General features: G+C 42.4%; 1 protein-coding gene across 2 annotated transcripts; it reads right to left on the bottom strand.

Moving 5' to 3' along the window:
- Positions 1 to 1,394: 1,394 nt before the first annotated feature.
- LOC106602834 (septin-5) lies at positions 1,395 to 22,587 on the bottom strand. Of its 2 annotated transcripts, none has more exons than XM_014195759.3 (12): positions 22,306 to 22,587; positions 11,103 to 11,504; positions 7,703 to 7,799; positions 7,454 to 7,540; positions 7,169 to 7,292; positions 4,903 to 5,037; positions 4,631 to 4,748; positions 2,966 to 3,067; positions 2,764 to 2,860; positions 2,317 to 2,479; positions 2,049 to 2,160; positions 1,395 to 1,864 (listed from the first exon to the last, which is right to left on the bottom strand). In XM_014195759.3, the coding sequence occupies exons 2-12, from the start codon at positions 11,451 to 11,453 to the stop codon at positions 1,793 to 1,795; spliced, it is 1,458 nt and encodes a 485-aa protein (XP_014051234.1). In that variant the 5' UTR covers positions 11,454 to 11,504; positions 22,306 to 22,587; the 3' UTR covers positions 1,395 to 1,792. The 2 variants fall into 2 exon arrangements, with proteins under 2 accessions (XP_014051234.1, XP_045572768.1); XM_045716812.2 differs by lacking the exon at positions 22,306 to 22,587 and adding an exon at positions 12,542 to 12,886.
- Positions 22,588 to 22,808: the final 221 nt, after the last annotated feature.

The following is a 22,808-nucleotide window of genomic DNA, read 5'->3' as shown; positions in this document are numbered from 1 at the left end:
TGATCCCAGGTACCAAGGAGTACATCATCAGGTTGATTCAGACTACAGGATTTGTGACCAGAACATTCCTCCCCAGAACATTAACTCTCAAGACTTATGGGTAGCACCCAAATTGTACCCTATTCCATATATAGTGCACTACTATGGGCCCTAGTCAAAATAGGAAGTGAATAGGAAATAGGATGCCATTTGGGACAGAACCATGGATGAACTCATACATGAATTGTTCTAGAGGACACTGACTCCTTTTACAGCCAGAGGCTGCTTTGGGTAGAAGTTATCTGTAGACACAGGTATAGGTTCAGCCTACCCGCTGCCAGTCTCTCTCATCTCCTCAGACACACGAACATAAGATGAGTATTCACTCAGGCATCAGGGGTCCTACCCATTCATTCATAAAACAGTACCACAACATCGCAGTCTCATCCAGGACGACTTCTCTTCTCCTGCTCAATAGCCCCCCCTGCTGCCCCTCTCCCATCATAGCCACTGAAAACCTTATCCTGGTGTCAGAACAACAGATCAGCTCTGGGGGCTGGACGCATAGCATACCTGCTGTGTGTGTGTGAGAGAGACAGTGAATTATATGCCCCTTTGCCAGCCTATGCATGTCTGACTACGTTCGAGTCACCATCATATATGTATGTAAGCAATCTCATATGGTCCTACTGGTTGTTTCAGGTGTGTGTGCGTATGACTATATTCAGTGGGTTTTCTATTGTACACTATGGTGGATAAACCTACTGTTGCATGGTTCTGTTTTTGTTGTAGCATTTTGACGTGTGTGTGCATGCAGCGCGCTCCTGTCGGTGTGTAATCAGTCATAACATTCACCTTCAACCATAGCACTGTGGCAACCTTGATCTACACATGCACATGACCTGAGAGCAAGCAGAAAAGCAGTGGGTGTGATGTCCCTTTTGTGTTCAACTGTGTGTGTTTGGTAGGAGAGAGACTGAAACGTGGGGGAACAAAATATTTTCTCTTTAGAACACTCTGATGTTTGACTTTTCTATTATGTGTGTAGGTACGTATGGGTGTATTTTTGTATATGTGTGATTGTATGCACGTTGTTTTGCATATACGTGTGTGTATTTTACTCTTTAACCTTGCATGTAGATTGCGATTTAGGTTCCGTTTCAATGTAGTTTTTTTTGTATGTTTCTTTCTTTGCGGGACCATGTACAATATTGTATGATGTGGGCAGGATCTTGGACATCATGCTACAATGTTATTATATATAAATATAAAACACAGATGTTTTCCCTATGGAGAAAGTTGAAGTTATATATCGCCTGTACATTTTGGGCTGCCTTTTGGATCCAACTGTCCACCATGTTTAAGATAACAGTACTACAAACTATTCATTAGGACAAAAGTATGATGAAAACAAATAATAATGAAGATTCTTAATAAATCATATTACATTTACTACACACTGTTTGTGCTGCTTCTTTCTTTCTGACACTTCAACGGTCTAAGTTTACTTCCTGAATTGACACCTAAGGTATGTAGGGAATCAAGACTAGGCCACAGCATTAGTAACAATGTTTACAGGACCTTCTCATAAAACAGTTTGGGGGAACAAAAATGACATGGGTTCAGAACATTCAGATGCAGAGGATTCCTGCCTGATCTCATTTCCATGGAGACCTCGAAGACTGATACACCAATGAGGTGAATGTGCTGGTTTGAGTGAGGTTGTCACGTTTCTTCCTCTGATGCAAATTTCCTCCCCTTTTCTAGGTGTCTACGGAATGAACCTCAGAGGCCCAGGAGGATTGTTGGTAAATCAGTAGTCTGGTTTCTGTCCTTGTTGCATCTGCTCCTGGATCCTCTCCAACACCTCCTGCATCCTCCTCAACTAGAGGTGAGAGAGAAGGTAAGGAAAGTGAGTATGTGTGTGTCGGTCTAGGTTTTTTGAGACGCTGAAGAACGTTCCAAGCGTAGACTGGAAGAAGACCAACTTCTATGCGGTGCAATACATCCAGGTACGGGTGTGTGTGCTGTCGGTCTAGGAGTGCACGTGTGTGTGTGTGTGTTCTCACCTCCTCGTCCTTCTCCCAGATGAGCCTCTCTGTCTCGCGGTCTACGGGGGCCAGTGGGAGTGGGGTCATGGGGAAGTCAACGCTGCTCTCACTCCGAATCTTATCACGCAAGCTAACACACAGAACAAAATAAAGGTCAAATAAATGATGTCATTATTTTTGTGCATAAAAACTTTGTAGCACAACCGTTGTGCCAAATGTGTTGTATATCAGTCCAACTTTAGTGTGTATGGGCCTGGGTAATTCTGTGTGTGTGTCTAGTACCAACCTGCGTTTCCTCTCCTGCACCACCATGCGTGTCATGTTCTGTATACACTGTGCTCTGTAGTTCTCGTAGTGTGTCTCTCTGGTGACATCCTTCAGGTCCTGCATGTGAGTCTTCACCAACATGTTCCTCAGCAGCAGGAAATCACTGTGGGCCGGGTCCTCCACTGACAACACAACACTGGTATTAGGTCCGTGTGTTTTCATAGAAAGACATTTAGGCTGGGATTCAATCGAAGGTACACTGTCGACCAAGTCATTTCCTTGTAGTTCACGGAGATTGAATTCATGGTAATCTGTGCGGATGCTGGTTCAAATGTAAATCAAGTGTATTTTTTACAGGCAAGCTCAATGAGGCCCAACTCTGCTGTTCACCGCAGCGAGGAAAGTTCAGTTGTGTGTGTGTGTGAGATCTGTAGTGTAAATGTGAAGGTGTGCCTGTGCAGCGTACCTTCCACTACACCCCAGGGGTAGAGCCGACCCCTGAACTTGCGTCCTTTACTCTCAACCTGGATGTTACTGCCTATTACAGCAAAAGGAATACTGTCCTAGAGAGAGAGAGAGATTTTCATGGTTAAGCCATGTGGTCAGCGCTATATGCAATGGACAAAACATACAGATGCCCTAATAGCCCTCCCCAGGTCTGAAGTCACCTTGAGCAGTTGCTCCTGCTGTTTAAACTCCTCATCTTCATCAAAGTCACAGTCTGGGAACTGGTAGATGTTGATGCCAAACTTCTCCATCTCCTCTCGGATCTACACAGGCACACACATACAGTATTCACACCCCTTTACTTTTCCACGATGTGTTACACTTAGAATTTAAAATGGATTCAATTGCATCCATAATGTCAAATTGATTTTTTGTCTTGATTTTTACAAATTAATAAAATAATAAAAAGCTGAAATGTTTTGAGTCAATAAATATTCAACCCCTTTGTTAAGAAAGCCAAAATAAGTTCTGAAATAAAAATGTGCTTAACAAGTCACAATCATTTGCAACAAGGCACTAAAGAAATACAGCAAAAAATGTGGCAAAGGAATTCACTGTTTGTCCTGAATATGAAGTGTTGTATTGGCTTTACCTTAAACACAACACATTACCGAGTATCAATCTCCATATATTCAAGAATGGTGGTGGCTGCATCATGTTATGGGTATGCTTGTAATCATTAAGGACTGGGGAGTTTTTCAGGATAAAAAAGAAATTAAGTTTAGCACAGGCAAATTCCTAGATTCCTAATTCCTCACCATTCAGCAGGACAATAACCTACTACACAAGGCCAAATCTACACTGGAGTTGCTTACCAAGAAGACAGTGAAGTTTCCCGAGTTACAGTTTTGACTTAAATCTACTTGGAAATCTATGGCAAGATCTGAAAATGGTTGTCTAGCAATAATAAACAACCAATTTGACAGAGCTTAAAGAATTTTGAAAAGAATAATGGTAAATATTGTACATTCCAGGTGTGTTACCCAGAAAGACTCTCAGCTGTAATCGCTGCTAAAGGTAATTCTAACATGTACTTACTCAGGGGGTTGAATACTTATCTAATCAAGATGTATGGGTTTTATTTTTCATATTCTCTTTTACAAATGTTAAAAATGTTCTTCCATGCTGACAGAGTAATGAAAAAAAAAAAAAAAAGACAAATCCATTTGATTGCCATTTTGCACCAACATTATAGCACAAGTATATACCCCAACATTATTGCACAAGTATATACCCCAACATTACAGCACAGGGCAAGTATATACCCCAACATTACAGCACAGGGCAAGTATATACCCCAACATTACAGCACAGGGCAAGTATATACCCCAACATTACAGCACAGGGCAAGTATATACCCCAACATTACAGCACAGGGCAAGTATATACCCCAACATTACAGCACAGGGCAAGTATATACCCCAACATTACAGCACAGGGCAAGTATATACCCCAACATTACAGCACAGGGCAAGTATATACCCCAACATTACAGCACAGGGCAAGTATATAACCCAACATTACAGCACAGGGCAAGTATATAACCCCCCATTATAGCACAGGGCAAGTATATACCCCAACATTATAGCACAGGGCAAGTATATACCACAACATTATAGCACAGGGCAAGTATATACCCCAACATTACAGCACAGGGCAAGTATATACCCCAACATTACAGCACAGGGCAAGTATATACCCCAACATTATAGAACAGCTATAGATTACAGAAATTCTGTAGCACAGATAGGAATATCTCAGGTAAAATTAGCACTGGTAAAGATAATTAAAGATTACCATAACACAGGTACAGTACAGTCTCTTACCTTCATCTTCTTCCTGCGGACCTCAGTGGGTGTGAGGCTGTCAGCTTTGGCCAGAACAGGGACTATGTTCACCTTCTCATGCAGAGCCCTCATACATTCCACATCCAACGGCCGCAGACTGGAGAGTCACACACACACAGACAGACAAAATTATTAAAATAATTGTGGAAAAGCAGGTTTACTGTGAAAGAACTGTGTGTATATACCTCGTACTTGTGTCGAGAGAAAGAAAATATGCATTGTATGTGTAGCATGTGTGTGTAGTCTGGTACCCATGTCCGAAGGGAGAAATGAAGTAGAGGCAGCAGTGGACTCTGTTATCCTGGATGTTCTTTCTGTTCAGGCCGCTCTCGTCTCTGAAGTACTGCTCAAACTGCTGGTCAATGTAGTCCTCTATCTCTTTCCAGCTATAAAGAGCACAAACACCACTCAGAGGAAACTACAAACATGGTGGATCAACATGATGATAGATGTACACTCTCCACTATAGCTCCACACGGCAAAGTGACATTTTCTACGAAAATCACGGAAGTGGGGTATAGAAGCAATCTTTCCCCATTGAAAGTAGTCAAGCCAAGCCCGAATTCAAGCAATAACGACACGCATAGTTAAAGCATTTTTTCAATTATAGCGCCCGTCCAAATGTCGTGAACGATATACAGTAAACACACACACAAGTATATATATATATATATATATATATGTCATAGTCACCAGTCAACTCCATTACACTCAAAAGTTACTTAACTCTTTAGGGATAGGGGGCAGCATTGGGAAGTTTGGATGAAAAGCGTGCCCAAAGTAAACTGCCTGCTACTCAGGTCCAGAAGCTAGGATATGCATGTAATTGGTAGATTTGGATAGAAAACACTCTAAAGTTTCCAAAACTGTTAACATAATGTCTGTGAGTATAACAGAACTCATATGGCAGGCGAAAACCTGAGAAAAATCCAACCAGGGAGTGGGAATTCTGAGGTTTGTAGTTTAAGTGAATGCCTATCGAATATCCAGTGCCCGTGGGGTCAGATTGCACTTCCTAAGGCTTCCACTAGATGTCAAGTCTTTAGAAGTTGTTTCAGGCTTCTATTGTGAAAGGGGAGCGAATAAGAGCACACTAAGCAGATGGCCCAGGTGAAAGCCTTTAATTTAGTCACGCGCGTGAGCGCAAGCTCCGTTCCCTTTCTAATGAATACAGTATTGTCCGGTTGAAACATTATTGAATATTTATGATAAAAACACCCTAAGGATTGATTAGAAACATCGTTTGACATGTTTCTACGAACTCTAATGGAACTTTTTTGGCTTTTCGTCTAGACTTTGTGCATTTGGATTACTGGACTAAACGCGAACAAAGAGGAGGTATTTGGACATAAAGATGAACTTTATCGAACAAAACGAACATTTATTGTCTAACATGGAGACCTGGGAGTGCCATCAGATGAAGGTCAAAGGTAAGTGATTCATTTTAACGCCATTTCTGACTTTTGTGACACCTCTCCTTGGTTGGAAAATGGCTGTACGGTTTTTGTGGCTAGGCGCTGACCTAACATAATCGCATGGTGTGCTTTAGCCGTAAAGCCTTTTTGAAATCGGACACAGCGGCTGGATTAACAAGAAGTGTATCTTTAATCGGATAACATTAGTATCTTAAATCAATGTTTATGATGAGTATTTCTGTAATTCGATGTGACTCTGCATTTTCACCGGATGTTTGTTTGAGACAATGCATTTCTGAACATAACACGCCAATTTCAAATGAGGTTTTTGGACATAAAGATTAACTTTATCGAACAAAACAAACATTTATTGTCTAACATGGAGTCCTGGGAGTGCCACCAGACAAAGATAATCAAAGGTTAGTGATTAATTGTAACACTATTTCTGACTTTTGTGACACCTCTCCTTCTTTGGAAAATGGCTGTATGGTTTTTTGTGGCTAGGAGCTGACCTAACATAATCGCATGGTGTGCTTTAGCCGTAAAGCCTATTTGAAATCAAACACTGTGGATTAACAAGAAGTGTATCTTTAAAATGGTGTATAATACTTGTATGTTTGAGGAATTTTAATTATGAGATTTCTGTTGTTTGAATTTGGCGCCCTGCAATTTCACTGGCTGTAGGCCAGGTGTTCCGCTAGCAGAACCCCCTTCCCAGGAAGGTTAACCAGTGAATGCTAGCATTGGCTAGCTAATCTACCAGTCTGTATTAATGAGTGTTAGCACAACCTGCACACGTAAATGTATATTTATATTTAAGGGGTATGCAGCAGATTGATAACAATATCACCAAAGTATGCTGTATTAGACATTTCAAAACAGCATTCCTAGCTAATGAGTATTTAATTTAAAAGTAGGAACAAGATTTAACAAGGCAACCTTGGGACTAATGTGACTTGGTGCCAATGGGCAGATTGAGGGATTTTTTACATCTGTACCCCAGTAGAGGGGCGTGGCCACTCAATCGTCATTCCATGAGGGACTATGATAGCAGCAAATCATCATGAGATAATCATGATTCCGGCCTAGATAACCCATGTACCTCTCTGTGTTGTTGACAGCGTCACCAAACCCTGGTGTATCTACGATGGAGAGTCTGAGTCTGACCCCCTTCTCCTCGATACCCACGGTGTGTTTGGTGATGAACACTGTTTGTGCGATCCGCTCTACACACACACACAAAAGCAATCTTGAAGATCAGGGTTGTAACAGTAGAGGCAAATCATTCCAAAAGGACACAACTTGATGTTATAGCAATACAATAATAGTAGTTAATAGTAACGGACATATTGAGAAATGAGTTTTACTGACAATATTTCCGTCTCACCCTCTGCATTCAGCACCTTCCTGTTGTTGTAGAGGTCTGTAAGGTACAGACTGTTGACCAGAGTGGATTTACCCAGACCAGACTCTCCTAGAGAAAGAAGGCAAGTCAGTCATTCTTCTATCATCTACTTTTTTCTGCGCAAATACATGTTGGGCAATGTTCAGCTAAATAAAACAAAGTTATTTGGAATAGATTATTCTCTGTCTATAATTAATTTCAGTAGTAATCTAAGTAATTTAGATGTCTCACCTGCTACCATGAGGGTGAAGGCAAAACCCTTTTTGACTGACTTCCTGTGTACCTGGTTGGGCAGAGTGGCAAAGCCTACATACTCCCTGTCCATGTCCTGTAGGGAAGACAGAAGACAGGATATAAACACGTTATGTTTGCAAATGTATTAAATGAAATACAAAAATATCTCACATACACTACCATTCAAAGGTTTGGGGTCACTTAGAAATATCCTTGTTTTTGAAAGAAAAGCAAATTTTTTGTCCATTAAAGTAGCATCAAATTGATCAGAAATAGAGTGTAGACATTGTTAATGTTGTAAATGACTATTGTAGCTGGAAACAGCAGATTTTTAATGGAATATCTACATAGGCGTACAGAGGCCCATTATCAGCAACCATCACTCCTGTGTTCCAATGGCATGTTGTGTTAGCTAATCCAAGTTTATCATTTTAAAAGGCTAATTGATTATTAGAAAACCCTTTTGCAATTATGTTAGCACAGCTAAAAACTGTTTTGCTGATTAAAGAAGCAATAAAACTGGCCTTCTTTACACTAGACAAGCATCAGCATTTGTGGGTTGGATTACAGGCTCAAAATGGCCAGAAACAAATAACTTTCTTCTGAAACTCGTCAGTCTATTCTTGTTCTGAGAAGTGAAGGCGAGAATTTGCCAAGAAACTGAAGATCTCGTACAACGCTGTGTACTACTCCCTTCACAGAACAGCACAAACTGGCTCTGACCAGAATAGAAAGAAGAGTGGGAGGCCCCGGTGCACAACTGAGCAAGAGGACAAGTACATTAGAGTGTCTAGTTTGAGAAACAGACGCCTCACAAGTCCTCAACTGGCAGCTTCATTAAATAGTACCCGCAAAACACCAGTCTCAACGTCAACAGTGAAGAGGTGACTCCAGGATGCTAGCCTTCTAGGCAGAGTTCCTCTGTCCAGTGTCTGTGTTCTTTTGCCCATCTTAATCTTTTCTTTTTATTGGCTTTTTTGTTTGCAACTCTGCCTAGAAGGCCAAATCTGCAAAGAAGAATGGGAGAAAATCCCCAAAGCAAAGATACAGACATACCCAAGACAACTCAAAGCTGTAATCGCTGCTAAAGGAGCATCTACAAAGTACTGACTCAGGGGTGTGAATTCTTATGTAAATTAAATATTTCAGTATTTCATTTTCAATAAATGTGCAAAATTATCAATTTAATCCATTTTGTATTCAAGCTGTAACAAAACGGGAAATATGTGAAGGGGTATGAATATTTTCTGAAGGCACTATGTTGGGCCATTTACAGTGCATTGGGAAAGTATTCAGACCGCTTGACTTTTTCCACTTTGTTACAGCTTTATTCTAAAAAGGAAAAAAGTATTTCCCTCAATCTACAGACAATACCCCTTAACGAAAGCAAAAAACTGGTTTTTAGAAATGCTGCTAATATATAAAAATAAAGTGAAATATCACATTTACATAAGTATTCTCAGACCCTTTACTCAGAACTTTGTTGAAGAACCTTTGGCGGCGATTAACGCCTCGAGTCTTCTTGGGTATGACGCTACAAGTACATCTGTATTTGGGGAGTTTCTCCCATTCTTCTCTGCAGATCCTCTCAAGCTCTGTCAGGGTGGATGGGTAGCGTCGCTGCACAGCTATTTTCAGGTCTCTCCAGAGATGTCCAAGTCTGGGCTCTGGCTGGGCCACTCAAGGACATTCAGAGACTTGTACCGAATCAACTCCTGATTTGTCTTGGCTGTGTGATTAGGGTTGTTGTCCTGCTGGAAGGTGAACCTTCGCCCCAGTCTGTGGTATATGTATTTATTAGGGATCCCCAGCAGCTACTCTTCCTGGGGTCCAGACACATTAAAGCACCCACATTACATATAAAACAAAAGATAAAACAGTACAACATATCTACAATACAAAATGTTTGATACCACCATACAACAATGTCATGTAGTCATGGCTCCTTGTAGTCGTATGCGCCTCCCACAGTCCGTTCTGGACTTGGGGACTGTGAAAAGACCTCTGGTAGCATGTCTTGTGGGGTATGCATGGATGTCCGAGCTGTGTGCAACTATTTTAAAACAGACAGCTCGGTACATTCAGCTCTTACAAAAACAAGTAGTGATGAAGTCAATCTCTCTTCCACTTTAAGCCATGAGAGATTGACATGCATGTCATTAATTTTAGCTCTCTGTGTACTTTTAAAGAGCCAGCTGTGCTCACGTGCGCTCTGGAGCAGGTTTTCACCAAGGATCTCTCTGTACTTTGCTCCGTTCGTCTTTCCCCTCGATCCTGACTAGTCTCCCAGTCCTGCTGCTGAAAATCATCCCCACAGCATGATGCTGCCACCACCATGCTTCACCGTAGGGATGGTGCCAGGCTTCCTCCAGACGTGATGTTTGGCATTCAGGCCAAAGAGTTCAATCTTGGTTTCATCAGTCCAGAGATTCTTATTTCTCATGGTCAGAGAGTCCTTTAGGTGTCTTTTGGCAAACTCCAAGCAGGCTGTCATGTGCCTTTTACTGAGGAGTGGCTTCCGTCTGGCCACTCTACCATAAAGGCCTGATTGGTGCAGTGCAGCAGAGATGGTTGTCCTTCTGGAAGGTTCTCCCATCTCCACAGATGAACTCTGGAGCTCTGTCAGAGTGACCATCTGGTTCTTGGTCACCTCCTTGACCAAGGCCCTTCTATCCCGATTGCTCAGTTTGGCCGGGCGGCCAGCTCTAGGAAGAGTCTTGGTGGTTCCAAACCTTGTCCATTTAAGAATGATGGAGGCCACTGTGTTCTTGGGGACCTTCAACGCTGCAGATATTTTTTAGTACCCTTCCCCAGATCTGTGCCGACACATTCCTGTCCAGGAGCTCTACGGTCATTTCCTTCGACCTCATGACTTGGTTTTTGCTCTGACATGCACTGTCAACTGTGGAACCTTATACAGACAGGTGTGTGCCTTTCTAAATCATGTCCAATCAATTGAATTTACAACAGGTGGACTCCAATCAAGTTGTAGAAACAGCTCAAGGATGATCAATGGAAACAGGATGCACCTGAGCTCAATTTAGAGTCTCATAGTAAAAGGGTCTAAATACTTATGTAAATAAGGTATGTTTATTTGTAATACATTTGCAAACATTTCTAAAAACCTGTTTTCACTTGTGTGTAGATTGAGGAAAACAATGTAATATATTTTAGAATAAGTCTGTTATATAATAAAATGTGGATAAAGTCAAGGGTCTGAACACTTTCCGAATTCACTGTAGTTTCACATTATAAAAGATGCTTATTGGTCACTACATCATTAGATACAAATGCTATCACACCTCTGCACACTCTTCCTGAAGTTTTCATAATGACTCTTGCACTACATCTGTGCACACATAGGTCTCACTCACACACATATCCACCCCTCACCCACCTCTGCAGAGTCGTACGGGTCAAAGTGTCCCCAGGGGCTGCGTGGTCGGGACTGAGGGGAGGAGTCCATGGACCGCGACCCCATAGAGGTCAGCTGGTACTTCCTCAGCTGCAGCGGCTCAAACTCTCCCTCCAGGGGGGCACGTTTGGTCCTGGGGGGGGTGAAGGGAGGGGGGCCACCAGGGGAGGGCCGAGAAAGCAGGGGTGTCCCTCCTGGGGTGTGAGGGGGTCGCCCCATCTCGAGCCCAGTTCCCTGTGGTTCTCGGTCAACGACAGGTGTGTGGCATCCCGGAGTTGTGTTTTGGTCCACAGATGCACCCCGGGGTGGGGGGGTGGGGGGCAGGTCTCTCATAGTGTAGGCCAGCTCTGCATCCTCTGGCTCCTCGATAGACAGACTGGACAACTGGGAGAGGAGGGGGTTATAAAGCCAAATATCAATCATATAGCCTTTTTACATCAGTAGTTGTCTGAAAGCGCTTTACAAATACCGGCCTAGACACTGAAGCGCAAGCAAAGCAGAAACATAGCGGAGGAGGGAAACTAGGATATATACATGCAGAACAGATTGTCACCACATAACTAACATCTGTCTCGTTATTTCATGTTAAAGGACATGAGTAAAGGAAGCCTCTTTAGACTATTGAGATGTACAGTAAATGGCCTAAGCATCACTTCCTGGCGGGGGGTGGGTCTGTGCTGTATGCAGGGCTTCGTAGAGAAGAATCCTCAGTCAGCTCACATTAACTGTCTGATCAATAGGCCCGTCTACCTTCTCACACTAGTTAACCATAGAATTGCCCTACTTCACACCTTAAATAGCGCGTTTCACTCTGGGATCGATAGGTGGTAAATTTGCAAAGTCTGAGGTAAACACTGACTGAGTTAAGTGAAACATGGGGTCCTGTGCCGACAACATACCCAAAGTAAACTGCTGTGTACCCTACTGCCGGTTGGATTCCACACGACACAACATGCAATGTCACCAACTACCGACTGACCCAAAACAACAAGCAATTTGGAACACTAATTCGGAACGACAGACATAAAAGTAGCAAGTGGACATCTGTATGTAGACTGCATTTTGAGGGGGTGCCAGGACATACGACCAGAATACGTCAACAATATTTCCCTGGTTCAAGGAATGGCCTGACATAATCAAAACACACAACCTGACTAATGCACAAATTCCCCTGAATGAACCCCAACTTGCCCCATCGACTGTAAAAGGCCTTGGAAGAAACCAGCTGCGCCCAGACGAAGAGGACCATCATCTGCTTGCTTGCTAGCTAAGTTAGCTTGACGCATGCTGTTGTTAATTAGCTAGCTAGTTAACAGATCTTTTGTAGCTAACCAGGTTGCTTACGGTGCTCTTTTGGCAGCCAACAATAATATTAAAACAGGCATAATAAAGCGGGTGTTTCTGCTTTATTCAGCCCATACCTGAATGTGGATTGTGCCTGGCTTTATCTATGTAGTAGTCTTACAAGGCACAGCTTCATAGCTAGCTAAAGCTACAATCTGGTATTGGGCTATCCTACAAAAAAAAAAATGAAGAGAAGAGACACTGTTCAAAACCACATTTTTTATTTTTTTATCAAGTGTTGAGTAATGGCCAAGAACTGCAAGAGAATAATTAGGTAACTAGCTAGGTACTCCTAAAATAACAGGCTTATAAATAACTAGGCTATTCTCGTCCACACGTTCCAATATGGTGACTTACCTTTAGAGTAGTTTGTGAGTGAAGAGAGGCTGTCATCTAATTGTGACAAAGAAAACTGTCTAGGGCAGGGATGTGTGGTCCCCATTTTGAAGGCCCCTCCCCTTTTTTTTTTTTTAGGAACTCGGTCTAGGTCTCAACTACTATTGCGAGTTAGGATAACTGCTAACTGCTAATGCGCTATCTTGTTATGTCAGTCACTGATAGGCAATTAGCCCATGTCAGATTTTTTTTTGTTTAGCGGCCAGCTAATTTAGCAATCTATCTAAACTTGTTATCATGGTTAAATTACCAGCCGGGGGCCCCCTCATTTACTTTGTTGGTCAGTCTCACTCAGATATCATAATAAAAACTGCAAACATTTCTCTCCAGCCTATGGCAAAATGTGTAGAATTGCAGGAAATTTGTTGTACAACAGCTCATTTTCCTCTCCGCCCAAGGCAAAATAAGTGAATTGCACAGAATGAACACTAAAACTTAAGAAATGTATCTCTGCTGTCAATAGGGCGGCCACTAAAAGGTTTTGCTACGCGTTCATGAAATCATGCTAGCACTTGCACCTCAAAAAGCATGCTGGACTGACTATGTGACTTTCATGATCCCAGTTGGGGCAGGACGAGATCCTTGTCTGTTTCACATGCATTAATTCTTACCACAGTGGTTAAAAGAGAAATAGGAATAGGCCCAAGCCTCGTAGGCCTCTACAGACCTAATAACTTACCTCTACAATAACGCCTTGCTGTGTAGGCCATTTGTGAATACATGCAACAGTGTATATTATACTAGTGTTATTGATTCAGAGAGGCAAGAATAATATATCTCCTCTGTCTCGTTCAGGCTCCTCTTGGGTCTGTGCACACAGTGGGAGAAGGCACCTCAAGCGCTGTGGAGACAGTGAATGATGATCAGTTAAACATTATTGTACTACAAGTATGTTGCAGGTGTGAATTGGTGTTATTGTTTTTGAGAGGAGCCACAGAGTGTCTAGATGACATTACAAAACTGAAAATCATTGAAACAAGTCAGGAGACTTACCTATTCTTACTGGTCTAGTATTTTTCTTTAACTTTCTGGAGGGCTGGTAACATCTCTGCTCCTGGAAAGTACAGCTTGGGTCTGCAGTGTTGATGCCGGTGCTGATTGTATCCAAAAGCCCAAACAGAAGTCCAGCCACATGATTGCACTTCTCACCTGCCCCAGCCACACAGGTACAGTGGGAACTTGCCACTGGTCCAGTGTTATGGAGGACCAGACCAGTTTGGTAGTTTTTTTTCTTCTTCAAAATGAGGAAAGGACTTCTGCCCTGACATCAGTAGCATCCTGCACTTCGTTGAGTTCCACCTCGCTCACACCAACAGTGCATTCGGAAAGTATTCTTTTTCCACAATTTGTTATGTTACAGCCTTATTCATAATACCCCATAATGACAAAGCAAAAACTGTTTTTATTTTAGCAAAAAAAAACAAATACATTTATATAAGTATTCCGACCCTTTTCTCAGTACTTTGTTGAAACACCTTTGGCAGCGATTACAGTCTCGAGTCTTCTTGGATATGACGCTACACGCTTGGCACACCTGTATTTGGGGAGTTTCTCCCATTCTTCTCTGCAGATCCTCTCAAGCTCTGTCAGGTTGGATGGGAGCGTCGCTGTACAGCTATTTTCAGGTCTCTCCAGAAATGTGAGATCGGGTTCAAGTCCGGGCTCTGGCTGGGCCACTCAAGGACATTGAGACTCGTCCCGACGCCACTCCTCCGTTGTCTTGGCTGTGTGCTTAGGGTTGTTGTCCTGTTGGGAACTGAACCTTCGCCCCAGTATGAAGTCCTGAGCGCTCTGGAGCAGATTATCATCAAGGATCTCTCTGTACTCTGCTCTGTTTCTTTCCCTTGATCCTGACTAGTCTCCCAGTCCTTGCCGCTGAAAAACATCCCACAGCATGATGCTGCCGCCATCACCACGCTTCACCGTAGGAATGGTGCCAGGAATCATCCAGGCGTGACGCTTGGCATTCAGGCCAAAGTGTTCAATCTTGGTTTCATCAGACCAGAGAATCTTGTTTCTCATGGTCTGAGAGTCCTTTAGGTGCCTTTTGGCAAACTCCAAGCAGAATGTCATGTGCCTTTTACTGAGCAGTGGCTTCCGTCTGGCCACTGGACCATAAAGGCCTGATTGGTGGAGTGCTGCAGAGATAGGAGAACCTTCCAGAAGGACAACTATCTCCACAGAGGAACTCTGGAACTCTGTCAGAGTGACCATCGGGTTCTTGGTCACCTCCCTGACCAAAGCCCTTCTCCCCCAATTGCTCAGCTCTAGGAAGAGTCCTGGTGGTTCCAAATTCCTTCCATATAAGAATGATGTAGGCCACTGTGTTCTTGGGGGACATTTGTGTCTTGACACAAACCTGTCTCGGACAATTCCTTCAACCTCATTGCTTGGTTTTTGCTCTGACATGCACCGTCAACTGTGGGACCTTATATGGACAGGTGTGTGCCTTTCCAAATCAATTGTATTTACCCCATGTGGACTCCAATCAAGTTGTTGAAACATCTCAAGGATGATCATGGAATCAGGATGCACCTGAGCTCAATTTCAAGTCTCATAGTAAAGGGTTTAAAATACTTACACAAATAAGATATTTCCGTTTTTTTATTTTTAATACATTTGCAAACATTTCTACAAACCTGCTTTCGCTTGGTCATTATTGGGTATTGTGTGTAGATTGATGAGGAAAATGTTTTTAATCAATTTTAGAATAAGGCGGTAACGTAACAAAATGTGGAAAAAGTGACAAGGTCTGAATATTATCCGAATGCACTGTATGTATGTACAGTTGAATTCGGAAGTTTACATACACTTCGGTTGGAGTCAATAAAACTTGTTTTTCAACCACTCCACAAATTTCTTGTAAACAAACTATAGTTTTGGCAAGCCGGTTTGGACATCTATGTGCATGACACGTAATTTTTCCAACAATCGTTTTACAGACAGATTATTTCACTGTATCACAATCCCAGTGGGTCAGAAGTTTACATACACTAAGTTGACTGTGCCTTTCAACAGCTTGGAAAATACCAGAAAATGATGTCATGGCTTTAGAAGCTTCAGATAGGCTAATTGACATTATTTGAGTCAATTGGAGGTGTACCTGTGGATGTATTTCAAGGCCTACCTTCAAACTCAGTGCCTTTTTGCTTGACATCATGGGAAAATGAAGAAAAAAAAAATCAGCCAAGACCTCAGAAAAAGAATTGTAGACCTCCACAAGTCTGGTTCATCCTTGGGAGCAATTTCCAAACACCTGAAGGTACCACATTGATCTGTACAAACAATAGTACGCAAGTATAAACACCATGGGACCACGCAGCCATCATACCGCTCAGGAAGGAGACGCGTTCTGTCTCTAGAGATGAACGTTCTTTGGTGTGAAAAGTGCAAATCAATCCCAGAACAACAGTAAAGAACCTTGTGAAGATGCTGGAGGAAACGGGTACAAAAGTATCTATATCCACAGTAAAACGAGTCCTATATCGACATAACCTGAAAGGCCGCTCAGCAAGGAAGAAGCCACTCCTCCAAAACCGCCATAAAAAAGCCACACTACGGTTTGTAACTGCACATGGGGACAAAGATTGTACTTTTTGGAGAATGTCCTCTGGTCTGTTGAAACAAAAATAGAACTGTTTGGCCATAATGACCATCGTTATGTTTGGAGGGAAAAGGGGGATGCTTGCAAGCTGAAGAACACCATCCCAACCGTGAAGCACGGGGGTGGCAGCATCATGTTGTGGGGGTGCTTTTCTGCAGGAGGGACTGGTGCACTTCACAAAATAGATGGCATCATGAGGCAGGAAAATTACGTGGCTATATTAAAGCAACATCTCAAGACATCAGTCAGGAAGTTAAAGCTTGGTCGCAAATGGGTCTTCCAAATGGACAATGACCCCAAGCACACTTCCAAAGTTGTGGAAAATGGCTTAAGGACAACAAAGTCAGGGTATTGGAGTGGCCATCTCCACTGGCTTCCTGTTGAAGCTCGCATCCGCTACAAGACCATGGTGCTTGCCTACGGAGCTGTGAGGGGAACAGCACCTCCATACCTTCAGGCTCTGATCAGGCCCTACACCCAAACAAGGGCACTGCGTTCATCCACCTCTGGCCTGTTCGCCTCCCTACCTCTGAGGAAGCACAGTTCCCGCTCAGCCCAGTCAAAACTGTTCGCTGCTCTGGCACCCCAATGGTGGAACAAGCTCCCTCACGACGCCAGGACAGCGGAGTCAATCACCACCTTCCGGAGACACCTGAAACCCCACCTCTTTAAGGAATACCTAGGATAGGATAAAGTAATCCTTCTAACCCCCTCCCCTTAAAAGATTTAGATGCACTATTGTAAAGTGGTTGTTCCACTGGATATCATAAGGTGAATCCACCAATTCGTAAGTCGCTCTGGATAAGAGTGTCTGCTAAATGACTTAAATGTAATGTAAATGCCATCACAAAGCGCTGACCTCAATCCCATAGAAAATTTGTGGGCAGAACTGAAAAAGTGTGTGCGTGCAAGGAGGCCTTCAAACCTGCCTCAGTTACACCAGCTCCGTCAGGAGGAATGGGCCAAAATTCATCCAACTTATTGTGGGAAGCTTGTGGAAGGCTACCCAAAACGTTTGACCGAAGTTTAAATTGTTTAAGGCAATGCTACCAAATACTAATTGAGTGTATGTAAACTTCTGACCCACTGGGAATGTGATAAAATAAATAAAAGCTGATATAAATCACTACTATTATTCTGACATTTCACATTCTTAAAATAAAGTGGTGATCCTAACTGACCTAAGACAGGGAATTTTTACTTGGATTAAATGTCAGGAATTGATAAACTGAGTTTAAATGTATTTGGGTAAAGTGTATGTAAACTTCCGACTTCAACTGTATATAGTATATATATATATATATATATATATATATATATATATATATATATATATATATATATTATATCAGCAACAAAAGAAACGTCCTTTTTTCAGGACACGGTCTTTCAAAGATAATTTTTAAATATCCAAATAATGTCACAGATCTTCATTGTAAAGGGTTTAAACACTGTTTCCCATGCTTGTTCAATGAACCATAAACAATTAATGAACATGCACCTGTGCAACGGTCATTAACACACTAACAGCTTACAGACGGTAGGAAATTAAGGTCACAGTTCTGAAAACTTAGGACACTATCAGAGGCCTTTCTACTGACTCCGAAAAACACCAAAAGAAAGACGCCCAGGGTCCCTGCTCATCTGTGTGAACGTGCCTTAGGCATGCTGCAAGGAGGCATGAGGACTGCTGATGTGGCCAGGGCAATAAATTGCAATGTCCGTACTGTGAGATGCCTAAGACAACGCTACAGGGAGATAGGATGGACAGCTGATCGTCCTCGCAGTGGCAGACCACGTGTAACAACACCTGCACAGGATCGGTACATCCGAACATCACACCTGCAGGACAGGTACAGGATGGCAACAACAACTGCCCGAGTTACACCAGGAACACACAATCCCTCCATCAGTGCTCAGACTGTCCGCAATAGGGCTTGTAGGCCTGTTGTAAGGAAGGTCCTCAACAGACATCACCGGCAACAATGTCACCTATGGGCACAAACCCACCGTCGCTGGAACAGACTGGACTGGCAAAAAGTGCTCTTCACTGACGAGTCGCGGTTTTGTCTTACCAGGGGTGATAGTCGGATTCACGTTTATCGTCGAAGGAATGAGCATTACACCGAGGCCTATACTCTGGAGCGGGATCGAATTGGAGGTGGAGGGTCCGTCATGGTCTGGGGCAGTGTGTCACAGCATCATCGGACTGAGCTTGATGTCATTGCAGGCAATCTCAACGCTGTGTGTTACAGGGAAGACATCCTCCTCCCTCATGTGGTACCCTTCCTGCAGGCTCATCCTGACATGACCCTCCAGCATGACAATACCACCAGCCATACTACTCGTTCTGTTTGTGATTTCCTGCAAAACAGGAATGTCAGTGTTATGCCATGGCCAGCGAAGAGCCCGGATCTCAATCCCATTGAGCATGTCTGGGACCCATTGGATCAGAGGGTGAGGGCTAGGGCCATTCCCCCCCAGAAATGTCTGAAAACTTGCAGGTGCCTTGGTGGAAGAGTGGGGTAACATCTCACAGCAAGAACTAGCAAATCTTGTGCAGTCCATGAGGAGGAGATGCACTGCAGTACTTAGTATCTGGTGTGGCCACCAGCTGCATTGACTGTTACTTTTGATTTTGACCCCCCCCCCCCTTTGTTCAGGGATACATTATTCCATTTGTGTTAGTCACGTGTCTGTGGAACTTGTTCAGTTTATGTCTCAGTTGTTGAATCTTATGTTCATACAAATATTTACCAATGTTAAGTTTGCTGAAAATAAACGCAGTTGACAGGGAGAGGACGTTTCTGTTTTTGCTGAGATATATATTTACTACCAGTCAAAAGTTTGTACACACCTACTCATTCAAGGGTGTTTCTTTATTTTTTACTATTTTCTACATTGTAGAATAATAGAGAATACATTAAAACTATGAAATAATACATATGGAATCATGTATTACCCAAAAGTGTTAAACAAATCAAAACATATTTTAGATTATTCAAAGTATCCACCCTTTGCCTTGATGACAGCTTTGCACACTGTTGCCATTCTCTCAACCAGCTTCATGAGGTAGTCACCTGGAATGTTTTTCCAGCAGTCTTGAAGGAGTTCCCACATATGCTGAGCACTTGTTGGCTGCTTTTCCTTCACTCTGCGGTCCAACTCATCCGAAGCCATCTCAATTGGGTTGAGGTCGGGTGATCTGATGCAGCACTCCATCACTCTCCTCATTGGTCAAATAGCTCTTACAGCCTGGAGGTGTGTTTTGGGTCATTGTCCTGTTGAAAAACAAATAATAGTTCCACTAAGCCCAAACCAGATGGGATGGTATATCGCTGCAGAATGCTGTGGTAGCCATGCTGGTTAAGTGTGCCTCGAATTCTAAATAAATTACAGACAAAGCACCATCACACCTCCTCCTCCATGCTGCACAGTGGGAACCACATGTGGAGTTCATCCATTCACCTACTCTGCATCTCAAAAAGACACGGCGGTTGGAACCAAAAATCTCAAATTTGGACTCATCAGACCAAAGGACAGATTTTCACCGGTATAATGTCCATTGCTCATGTTTCTTGGCCCAAGCAAGTCTTCTTATTAGTGTCTTTTGGTAGTGGTTTGTCTAGGTCTTCCTTTCCTGTGGTGGTCCTCATGAGAGCCAGTTTCATCATAGCGCTTGATGGTTTTTGCGACTGCACTTGAAGTAACTTTCAAAGTTCTTTACATTTTCCGGATTGACTGACCTTCATGTCATAACGTAATGATGAACTGTCATTTCTCTTTGTTTATTTGAGCTGTTCTTGCCATAATATGGACTTGGTCTTTTACCAAATAGGGCCATCTTCTGTATACCAACCCTACCTTGTCACAACACAACTGATTAGCTCAAACCCATTAAGGAAATAAATTCCATAAATTAACTTTTAACAAGGCACACCTGTTAATTGAAATGCATTCCAGGTGACTACCTCATGAAGCTGGTTGAGAGAATGCCAAGCGTGTGCAAAGCTGTCAAGGCAAAGGGTGGCTACTTTGAAGTATCTAAAATATATTTTGATTTAACACTTTTTTGGTTACTACATGATTCCATATGTGTTATTTCATAGTTGATGTCTTCACTATTATTCTACAATGTAGAAAATAGTAAAAACAAAGAAAAACGCTGGAATGAGTAGGTGTATCCAAACTTTTGACTGGTATATTGTGTGTGTGTGTGTTTATATTTATATATATTTTTTTATTGTTGGACATAAGACTGTAAAAACACCAGGAAACGAGCTCCATATGATTTTATTTCAGAAATATGTTCCCAAGTATTCCCACTCATAATAAAGAGACACGTGAATGTGTACAAATGTAAGCAAGGTTGGAAATGTATGTTTAGTCAAACATATGTTTGGGCTTCTTGCAGTCAATTTGCAGTCTACAAATGATTTGCAATTATGTTCCGGATCCCCGACCATCTGCTCAAGAAAAAAAATTGGGCCGTGGCTGAATCTAGTTGATCTCTGCTGTACAGACACAGTGATCTGAGATAACTGATTGGCCTGCTAACTGAAGTGCACCTACCACCAACAGCGTAAAAAATAAATAATTGTAATGCAAGGTGTTTGTTTACAGAAATGTTTGGTGATCGACTAAGAATGCCTTGAAGATTGACCAGTCGATTGTGACCGGTTGGTTACCACTGTTCTAATCATTATAATTCTATGGAACCAACGTCCTACCCGTCACATCATATTACCCACAACAACGGGCTTAACGCTAGGCTCTCTCTAATACGCTGATCTCCGGTAAGAGGATGGGGAAGTTGGAGACTTAGTCTAGCACACAAACACACACTTGTTTACCTACTACAGTACATTGTAACCTACAACAATTCTACAAATATAGATTTAACTAAAAGGTAAACTCTTCTCCGTATGTAGGGTTTTCAGCAATTACATTTGCCCACATTTGGCTCTGTGTAAACTACAATTCCGACACTATTTTAACGTATAGAAACGTCAAAAATCAGCACTTTCAATAAGGTTTTTCTAAACGTATACTGACATGCCTCTTATCTTTCATGTAAGCGAGAAATAATCTTTCAAATTAAAAAGATACTTACTGTAGCAGTTTTGCACAGATCCATACACCGTGTGTGCCTCCAGTTGAGAAACTACACTACCTCCCCATTTAGCTTCACACAGGTGTTCAAAGCAATTAGCATAGGTGGGGGCCAGTCGTTCCCAAAAACAAGCGCTGTAACATGGAGATCTGGCAATGTGGCAACATTAACCCTATAAAATGTGTGTAGTAATTTACCTTTTGTTTTTTTATTATTATTTCCTGCTGATATGAAAGATATATTCCTTATGTTTCCAAAACAGTACCGCAAGCAATGCGAGTTAATGTTTAGAGGAAGTGTTGGGCTCTTTAACAAAGATACTATCGTTAATAGGCGCTAAAGTCTATGAATGGGGTACTAAAGGTCCTACCTGGATGTCTGAACAGAGTGCGGAATAGAGACCAGAGGAGAGGACAGGGAGGACACAAGAAGTTATGGGAAGATAACATGCTGTTCAATCAATAAAGAGATTAATTGATCAATGTAAAACTGTCTGACCTGGCCAAACGGATATCAGTAAAAAAAAAAAAATGAAATAGACGACAGCAGAATAAACTAAATTATAGACCATCTATTGCACAAAAAAACATTATCCAACATTACACCATAACTGCAAGTAAAAGTAGAAAATGTTAAATCATACATAGAACAGAGCGTAAGCTCTTTTTCAATAATATTGCAGTTGCTATTTCAAAGGGCTAGATCCCATGACTGCACCCCGAATTTACCAGGGTTGAAGCTGCCACGTAACCTGACAGGCGACGACATGTGGTCCATGTTGTGGTGCAGTGCGCTGTCAGCTGGTCATCGGACGGCTAGGATCGCGTACCTTCCGTGTCTGTCAAAACAAACTCGCTGCGTCAATGACCGGATTTTATTCCAACTAGGCCCTAAACCAGTGGTACGTTCAGTTTGCTTGAACGTTTGCTACGTTGCAGAACGGTTTGTACTTAACGACACGTTTTCCCAAAACGTTCTTGAACAGACTTTGAGATATGTTTGCTCGGGTCAGTAGGTGTGCGGGGGTGTGGCTTGCAGCAACGAGTGACCAATTTAAAGGGCAGCGGTGAATTTTGAACCCACCCCTTCCCCGTTTTTCAACTGGTTACACCGCTCCTTTTCAGTTGGATGTTCTATACAATTTTGATGTATTCAACGCAGCCCTGACCAACTGAGCTAATTGATCAGTTCACTTCAACACGCCTGGTCTTCCAGGTCGGTTAAATAACAA

The sequence above is a fragment of the Salmo salar genome, chromosome 04 (genome assembly GCF_965601325.2).
Source record: "Salmo salar chromosome 04, fSalSal1, whole genome shotgun sequence".
Lineage (NCBI taxonomy): Eukaryota > Metazoa > Chordata > Actinopteri > Salmoniformes > Salmonidae > Salmo > Salmo salar.
The sequence above is the reverse complement of the archived record's forward strand: the minus strand, read 5'-3'. Positions and strand labels throughout refer to the sequence as shown.